This window comes from Cryptosporidium hominis, assembly GCF_000006425.1.
Source record: "Cryptosporidium hominis TU502 chromosome 5 CHRO015175, whole genome shotgun sequence".
In the NCBI taxonomy this organism is placed as follows: domain Eukaryota; phylum Apicomplexa; class Conoidasida; order Eucoccidiorida; family Cryptosporidiidae; genus Cryptosporidium; species Cryptosporidium hominis.
In genome coordinates this window covers 1-9,439 of record NW_667177.1, presented here as the reverse complement: position 1 = coordinate 9,439, position 9,439 = coordinate 1, and the positions used below count along the sequence as shown (strand labels likewise).

At 26.6% G+C, this 9,439-nt stretch overlaps 4 protein-coding genes across 4 annotated transcripts; 2 read left to right on the top strand and 2 right to left on the bottom strand.

Annotated features, from left to right (window-relative positions):
* Nucleotides 1-491: 491 nt before the first annotated feature.
* Chro.50468 (adaptor-related protein complex 1, gamma 2 subunit; gamma2-adaptin; clathrin-associated/assembly/adaptor protein, large, gamma-2) lies at nucleotides 492-2,468 on the bottom strand. The annotated part of the gene is made up of 1 exon (XM_661006.1): nucleotides 492-2,468. One exon carries the CDS (start codon nucleotides 2,466-2,468, stop codon nucleotides 492-494), a length of 1,977 nt encoding a protein of 658 aa, XP_666098.1.
* A 2,103-nt stretch (nucleotides 2,469-4,571) lies between these two features.
* On the top strand, nucleotides 4,572-4,952 carry Chro.50469 (hypothetical protein). The annotated part of the gene is made up of 1 exon (XM_661005.1): nucleotides 4,572-4,952. The coding sequence occupies one exon, from the start codon at nucleotides 4,572-4,574 to the stop codon at nucleotides 4,950-4,952; it is 381 nt and encodes a 126-aa protein (XP_666097.1).
* Nucleotides 4,953-5,175: 223 nt separating this feature from the next.
* Nucleotides 5,176-5,718, top strand: Chro.50470 (hypothetical protein). The annotated part of the gene is made up of 1 exon (XM_661004.1): nucleotides 5,176-5,718. The coding sequence occupies one exon, from the start codon at nucleotides 5,176-5,178 to the stop codon at nucleotides 5,716-5,718; it is 543 nt and encodes a 180-aa protein (XP_666096.1).
* A 3,413-nt stretch (nucleotides 5,719-9,131) lies between these two features.
* Chro.50471 (hypothetical protein) lies at nucleotides 9,132-9,362 on the bottom strand. The annotated part of the gene is made up of 1 exon (XM_661003.1): nucleotides 9,132-9,362. The coding sequence occupies one exon, from the start codon at nucleotides 9,360-9,362 to the stop codon at nucleotides 9,132-9,134; it is 231 nt and encodes a 76-aa protein (XP_666095.1).
* Between the last annotated feature and the right edge of the window lie 77 nt (nucleotides 9,363-9,439).

Genomic DNA, 9,439 nt, shown 5'->3' with positions numbered 1-9,439 from the left:
TAAAGTCAATAAGATCCTCAAATGGAGAACTCTTGTTAGTTATTGTAGGTTTATTATCATTAAAATTAAGTAAGTTGTTATTATTGTTACCAGAATTATTATGAGTGATAGTTAAAACAGGATCAATTTTAGAAACTGGAGCCATAGAATCATTTACATTAAAACCGATGTGATTAGTCTTTGTATTATTACTTGCTATGGTGTCAAATAAGTCCAGAATGTTTCCATTAGTCGATTCAACTTTAGAATTGTTAATATTATTAGTACTTGTATTACCTGTTACTTCATTAGTATTAGAATCAAGGTCTAAAAGATCTGTTACAAGGGTATTATCATTAGATTTGTTATTTATATTTTCATTCTTAGTATTTTTTGGAGAGTTATAGGCATTAAGATTAATATAGCTGTTTGTTCTAGTTTCATTAGAGTAAAGATTTGAAAGATCAAATACTGGAATAGGATTAAGAATTTGACTTCGGTTAGAATCCCAGTTAGAATTCAAAATTTGTATATATTCTNAAAGCCCTTTGTTGTATTTCCACTGATGGAGATGATGCTTGAGTCTGAATAAGCTGTAGTATCTTATTTTTTTGGGTCTTGAGTCGAATACTAGCTTTGATCAAAGCTACCAATGCAAAGTTGATTGTAGTCTCTATAGAGCTAATAGAGCCATAAGTTCCAACTCCTTTTATAGGATGAGAATAATCAATGCACAAATTGTTGATTCCTGATATTGATAATGAGTAGTTACTATTTGACATTTCCCTTGAATTACAAATTAAAATATTTTCAATTAAACTCATAACAGATTCTTCAGAGATATCAATTTCTGAGGTATCTAAAGATTTTTGTTCTTCAAAAGAGCTAATTCCATTATTATTAGTAAATAAATGCTGAGAATATTCGCCGATTGCCCATAAAGTAACTTGAATTAGTAAAATTTGGTCATTTCTTGATAATAATGATAAATATAACTTTTTGACAGTATATGAATGAATGCTTGAATCACTTAAAGAAGAAAGGTAAGAAATAAAGTAATCCCTTTCTTCTTCTTTAATAATATTTCCAGCTAAGCAAAATAGTTTAATATAAGTATCAATATACCATTGTGGGGTTAAATGCTTACATTTCCTTACCGCAATACACATTCCTGTTGCTAATTCTATAGAAAAATCAATTTCTTCATTTTCTGTTGAAATCAATAATGAATTCAATAATTCCTTAATAAAAATCTTTATATTGTTTTCATTTATTACAGAAAACAAAACTTTTAATGCCCTAAGTTTAATAGACGAGTCAGAATCTTTCAAACAGTCTAAAATTAATGCATGATGTGGCGCCAAACCTGCATGCGCAGATTCATCATTACTCTTGTCATTATTTCCAGTTAAGTTCTCATTAATATTTGGGGCTATTGAACAAGTACTGGAGTTATTTGGGAACTCTTTCATATTTTCTAATAAACCAAGGGCAACAAAACGGATATTTAAATCAGTATTTTGTAAGAATTTTGTTACCGTATTAACAGCTAACATATATAATCCATCCTCATTAATATATGGTAATAATTTAATAATGGTTCTAACAGATTCATATAAAATAGAATTCCCGCCATTTTTGGAATGATCAGTATTAGTCAATAATTGAGCTAATACAGCACAAATATTCTCTTTAATATCATCTGCAATAACAGTTCTGAGATCACCAATTGTAATTAGTATATGTACTTGTAGAAATTGGTCTGTAACTCCTCCATTATCATATTCCATAGAATTAAGATATCCTGCCATACTTATTGTGTTTAATATTTTTACTAATAAAGGTACAAAAGGTCCTAAAGCTTCAATATTCTCAGGATGGTATTGTATTATTGAATTAATCATATGACAAGTACCTAAAAGAACTCCATGATGCTTATCTTCAAGTAAAGAAGGAATACAGTTAATAAATGACTCAATTTCTGCATCTTCAAGAACTCGAATAATATGTACTGATGCAAGTAATGCTCTTTTCTTGATGAATGGATTTCCAACTAGTAAAAGTTCACTAACTTCTCTAAAAACTGCTCTACACATCTCTTTAGGAGCTGTGTTACCTATAGCAGAAAGTGCAAGTCCATTAATATATTGGTTTGAGTGATTTAGATCATTCTTGATACTATTGGTTGCAAGTAATAAAATTTCAGAATCTTCATCTAATAATTGACAAATTGCAAGATATCCAATTCTTTTTTCACAAAATTTATTGCTAGCAATTAGTTTTAAGCATTCAACTTGTCCAAATTGACTTGGATATCCAAGCATATGAATAAATAATAATTTCGCAATATTTCTTTGTCTATATTGATTTTCATCTTCTTTAAAGAGTGCTCTGATATGGGCACATTCTTTTGAAATTATAGACCTTTCTTCTGCTGCAGTTTTGCAGTTTCTAACTTGTCTAATTAGTTCGCGTAGCTTTATTGACATTTTTTTTTCTTTTTAATATTTTAAAATTTCTATAAAAAAAAGAATTTTTGGGACTTTTTAATCCTACTCTGAAGTAATGTCAATTATTTGGATTCAAAATTGAATCTAGTAATCAATTAATCTTCAATGATGTTATAAAAGTAGATAGTATTCATAAAATTAAATGGAGAAATTATTTCAAAATAATTAATACTAATTAATTTTTTTTTCTTTTAAAATCTTCCCTCCATTTTTATCTTGAATTATTTTTTTTTCCTCACACTTAATTTATTAAAAAATAATAATAATTCGGTACCGGGCGCGCAAGCGTGATCTTGAGACGTTTTTTTTTCCAAAGTTGTTGCATAGGCGATGGGGTGGGGGGTGAGGGGCAATTTGTGGGTTCTATTTTTTGGAAGTAAATTAAAATTATATGGAAATTTTTTATTAATAAATTTATGTATATTTGTTGATTTTGTAGCTGTGAATAGATTAATATGTAATAATATACTATTATAGGCAGTATTTATGAGAACTGGACATATGTATGTTGTTTAATACATTGAAATTCTAAACACGAAATAATTAATAAAAAAAATTTTAGTTATTTTTTTCTCCAAACTCGATACATACTCTTTTTTAGAATGAAATATTAATTAGTTTTACCTAAATAAATTGTTTATTATTATTTAATCAAATAGTTGAAAGATGTCTTGAGAATTATCTAATAGATTCATAGACAAAATCTTGAGACGATAAAAAAAAAAAGTAAATGTTTGTAATTTAAATTATTTACTCATCTATACTCCAATACTCTCTGTCTTTTCTTCTTGGTTTCTATATTTAAAAAATTGGTTAATACAATGTAAATTTTAAATTCATATAAGGTATATATTATTTGTTAACTTACTCTTCTTTTTTGTCTTTTAGATGAATCTCTTTCTTTTAGTAAATTGTTTACATATATTATGTAGATAAATAGCGAACAAAAGCATAAAATAAGGAAAACCGAAATTGTATATACTGAATATGAGATAATAGTACGAAATTTATTTAAAGAAAGTCATTCTTTCTTAATAAAAATACATTTCCCTTGAATATAAATTTTAGGAAATACTCTTTATACATACCTGGATCAATCATTTTATTAAAAATTTAATTATTATATAATCCAATAATGATGTTTTCTTATAAATAACTTTTTAATTATCCTCGTTTAATTTCAATTTTTAATATATTATTAATAATATAACCCTTCAACGCACAATTTATTTAACATTCATAAATAAATTACTTCATATTTATTTAATATTTAAAAAGAAAAAAGGCGGGAACAACCAATATTTTGTTTATTAATTAAATTACATGTAAATAAAAGTAGAAAACACTTATTGCATTAATTAATTGGAAAAAAAATTGACTCTGGAAGGTAATTAATTATAAAATTTAAACCAATAGAGTTTTTATATTAGTTTTGTATTTAAAAAATGAAAATTTTTATGAAATATTTAAAAAAAAAAAAAAAAAGATCATATGTTTGAAAATGAAATTTTGTGGTTATAAAGGAAAATAAATAATTAAAAGTGGCGGTAAAAATTGTGTATTTTAATTTGTATAATATTTAATGAAAAAAATTAATTAAAGCAGGAAAAAAAAATCGATAGATTTATATGGGATTTGAGTAAACAGAAAATATTGAAAGTTTTCCTTTAGAATCTATTGATTAGATATTTTCTAATAGTTTGCAATAGAAAGTGTTTGAAGAAGAAATATCGGTAATATAAATTGTATTTATAAATTCAAGCAAAATACAACACAAATTATTTGCTAGGCTTAAAGTCATAATAAGTAATTTATTAATAATAGAAAGGTAGAAATATTAAGAGTTTTTGAATGCTTATTATGATCAATTAATATTTCAAAATAAATAGAATCAGAATCATTAAGAAAGAAAATATAATAATTTAATATTAATCTAGCAAGTATAAAGAGATGGGAATTGTTGAAAGTGTGGAAGATTTAACCCAAGAAATGGAGTTAGAAATGAAGGATTTTGATGGTGAGTTTTGAATGAATAATTTTAAAAAGTTTAATAACCAATATTAATTTAATCAATCAGAAACAATGCAAGATAATGTTTTTCCATGGTTTCATATTGTTCAATGGTCAAGCGAAGAACTACCTACAAATACTGTTTTGAAATGGAACTATAAAAGTATTAAAGAAAAAGTTCAGAGCTTAACATTGAATAAGCAAGTATTTTTAACGAATTGTCCGGTATCAAGAATACAAGGATTTTCTCTAGACGAAGATGATCCGGATTGTATTATTCCTTTTGCAGAATGGGCAGCAGCATTACTTTCACAAATGGATGAATTAAATAATATTAGATATGAATTAGTACCAAGTAGAATGTCCGAGAGTATATTTTGGCAAAGTTATTTTAACGCTATAAGAAATATTATTATCAAAGATGTAAGTTTGTTTTTTTTTCTTTTATTTTAAATAAATCCCATTAAATTACTATTGAAATTTAAATAATTAATTTTATTAGGTTATTATATCAACTGAGAATGGAAATTCTTTACTCTCAAATTCTTCATTTCCAGTTAAAAAATATAAGGAAATTAATGAAAATGAAATTTCAGAAGAAAATGTTCCAGATTTTTATAAAAACGATATAATTTATCCAAATAATAACACTTTGAGTACTATTGATGACACTAATATGGACGAATTAAAATCCAAGATTGAACCAAATGAGCGTCATATTGAGATTCATTCAAATGAGTTAGAAGTAGATACTGAAACTATTGACGAAATTGAACAAGATAAAAATCACGATAAAAATTTAGAAAGTGATTATCAACACCAAGATCAAAATCTTGATCTTAATCAAGAACAAGAGCAGGATCAAGAAGAACAAGATCAAACCAAGGACCAATATAAATCGGAAACAGATATTGAAACAAGACAAAAAGAACGTGAAATTGATAACGAGTTATATATCCAAAATGATTGTATTTATGGAGATGGAGATGGAGATGGAGATGAAGATGTAAAGCTCTATAACAACAATAACAATGATAATAACAACCAACTAGATAGAAAGATTAGTGATATTTACACAAACCATATGGACAATAATTCCGATCATCAGTTAGAGACATCTGATTATGAACAAGAACCTAACGATTTCAATGACTCTAACAACATTGATGATCATAATAGTGCACTTTTCTCAGAGGAAATACCAATTAATCAAGAATAGAGTTATTAATATGTATTATTACTATTTATCCACCTATACATGCGTTGTAATTTTTTTTTTTCAAAGTATCTTGCCGTTGAACTAATTATCAAAAGCTTTTTATTAATATTCTTCTATAGTGAGATCAAAACCGGCTCCTGATTACTCTCCACATTCATTGAAGAGTCGCCGGTTACCATGCTATCATTTCCAGTACTTTGTCCAGAAAAGTATGAATCTAATTGTGAATCTAATCGTGCCTTGCAAACATCTGCTCCCATATACGAGTCTAATGCTGCATCCTGTTTATTATAAAAAAAAAATCAAAAATAATATATATAATTTTTTTTTTTTGAAGAAGGAAATTGTGAAAAGTTAATAGTTGAGAAATTGCATTCCGTAATCCCACATTTGGCGCCATGCGCTATAACCAGTCCATTCAAAAAAAAAAAATGGATGTGGAATTCCATAGAACTTCTTTAAAGAAAAAAATAACTTACCAATGATGCTGTGCTTGTGCTGTTTTTATTCTTCTGGGTACGTCTAGTTCCTCTAAATCCTCCAGATGCGCCTCCTCTTCCTCTAGATGATGTTCTAGAACCACTGTTCCTGCCTCTAAATCCTCTTCCCCTACCTCCACTACCGCTACCTCCTCTTCTAATGGCACCCGAATTTCCAGAAGAATTAAAGCGCCCAATGCTTCCCTTTCTGTTTCTTGCATTGTTAGAAAGTGAAGAGCCTCTATTAGTGGAGTTTCTGGAAGATGCTAATTTCCTTCTATTGAGATTATCAAAGCTGGTGTTGACTCTCCTACCGCCTTGGCCTCTAATCACTCTAGACTTTGAGCTACCATTTGCGGAGTTCAAAGTATTTCTCGAATTTGATAAATTTGTGTTACCAAGTCTGACAATACGTCTTGTAGAGTTTGAATTAGTGCGAGATTGACCTATAATGTTCAAAAAAAAAAAAAAAAAGTCAGTTAATAATACTTGTATATATACACATTGCACGTTTTGCTTTCTTCTTTTTTTTCTAGAATTGCAATAAATATTAATTTAGTATGGCTCCATTAAACTACATTAATAGTATATATAACTGTGAAATTGTTTACAAATAGGAATAAGAAATACGATTGATTTGACTTAAATTATTTCCATTAATATCCCCAATCAAAGAGTAGCATTAAATTACTTTAAATCCATAATTCGTAATATAATTTCATTCAAGCCTAAAAGAATGAAAAATATTAAAATATAATACCCAAAATTAAACCAAATAAAAAAGAAAAAAAAACCGTGCCAAATTCCGACAACTTTGCACATAAATACCGGTATTCAAAATACATGAATGACGTAATAGAAAAATTATCATACCGGCAATGCATGTATAGCTTAAAAATGCCAAATTTTTTTTTTTCTTTTTGATTTGAATGGATTAAATATATTCAATATGCCCTACCAAAAACTATGAATTCCAATTTTAAATAACATTTTTTTCCACTTCATAATAGAATTAAAAGAGAAAAAATGCGTTAGTGGAAAGAAAGATGACTTTCTGTTGATAGCTGTAAATGATCTTATTTAAAATACAAAAGATCAACAATAACATGAATTAGAGTATAGAAAATGTGAGGATAGTAAATAATCACGTCTATTTTATTAATTATATATATCCCACTTGGTTGTCTGAATAAACGCATCCCATAATTTATATGGCAAGTCACTGATTTCATTAATTTCCTGCAAATCCCAAACTTCTAATTCAACCACCCAAGTGTTCCAATGATTCCAGAATACTTTACACTTTATTAATGATATCTCCCATATTGAGCTAGAGTGAGAAAGAGACCAAAATAATAGAGGGTAAAATATTTGAAATATCACATTTCATTGGATAAGTTCAAAAGAAAAATAAAATGCAAAGAAAGAGGATGAAAACAAAAGCCACCAAAAGTCAATCGAATTCTCTCCGTTGAAATATCTCTAATATATTCCAGAAACAAAAAAAAATCTATAATGTAGCCAACCAATTAACTGCAATTACAAGAATTTCTTAAAAAAGAAGGAAACAAACGTAAGATGAGTATTTCAAATTTCAACGAACCTCTTCCTTTAGATTTAGTTGAGTAAGATTTTGCCATTGTTTAAAATATTTATATTCGATATATCTGTTCTAATACAAACTTTTAAAGTATTTGAACAATTTGTCCCAACTTTTCCAAAAATGTATAGACTTTTTCAAAAAATACAAGAAAAAAACCAGCCAAATACAACTATATAAGAAAAAAATAACAAAATTCACTTCAAGTTATAGTTATTCTTTTCTTTATATACCAACAAGTGGTTAAATTACTCTATTCTGAAGAAATATATATATCCAAATATAATTTATTATTTTCAAAACAAAACAAATCCCTCAAACTTGTTCTTAATAGCTTTTAATATTAATGATTTTTTACCCTTTAAATCTGCAACAAAATTCAATTTACTCTGCTAAATACTTTAAAAATAATATAAAAAATAAAAGTATGCAGTCCAGTAGTAATTATCTAGCTCTATTTTTATTCCAGTCAATAAGAAACCTAATACAATAGTCTCTCTCTCTTAATATAATATATATATGTACATATATATAATGCAACACTCGATCTATAAAAAGAAAATACTCGATTTTCTCTTCAAAAACTATCACGTTTTTAATTATTATTCCCACTAATTACTGGAAATATCTGTCTTCGCTCTTTAAGTCAAATGCAGGGCCCGCCTGCTCTTTAGGCGCCATATTCATTTTATAGAATAATGGTAAACTGTTAAAAAAAAAAATCATAGAAATTGATAAGAATTATGTGGGGCGGAAATTGTATAATACGTAAAATAATTTAAACATTTCAATTAGATTAAATAATTCTTCTATTTATATATAAAAGCAACTAGGATGAATTCAAATTTCTTTTTTTAGATAATTTCTTTAGCTATAATACAAGGTCAATCTCGAAACAAAGTGCCTTGTCAATCTCTGTGTATAATATAAAATATTGTTTATAAAAATACTTTGAAAGAAAAAAGAATTTGATGAATATTATCCCATTATTATTTGAAAATCAAAAAAAAAAAAAAGTAGTGATTAGTTAAATTTAAAATAATTCCGAGTAGAAGCAAACTATTAAATTTATTACATTCACCCTTTTGAAAATAGTATATAAGTCAAATATAATGTATTTCCACATATACACTTCTAAAAAAGATAGTGATCTCTTAAATAATTAAAATTAAAATATGAATTGATACTAAAAATAGAAAATATATCTAATAACCTCAGTTTTTGAGCCTAATTTTGTGAGTTATAATCAATTATGAACAATCGCATAATCTGAGATCAATAATTTTAAAAGAAATGAAACTAAATAATCCAAAATGAAAAGTTATCCATAAATTTTAGTCCTTTTTAACTTTGTTCTCCTTATTTCTGATGGCTTCATCTTGATATTTTGCTGCCTCATTAATGATAGAAATTGCAAATAAAACAACAACAAAAATAGTAATCCATGAAAATAAGGAAGTAATTTGGATTTTACTTATAATAACTTCCCACCAATTGTTATTTATTTTACTAATATTATTGGAATTCAAAGATGATGAAATAGGATTTCCAGATTGCTCATTCATATTACTTAAAGTCTTTTTTATATAAATTAACTCGTTATGAATTGTTTCTTTAAGGTAAATTTCATCTTTATCAAAAA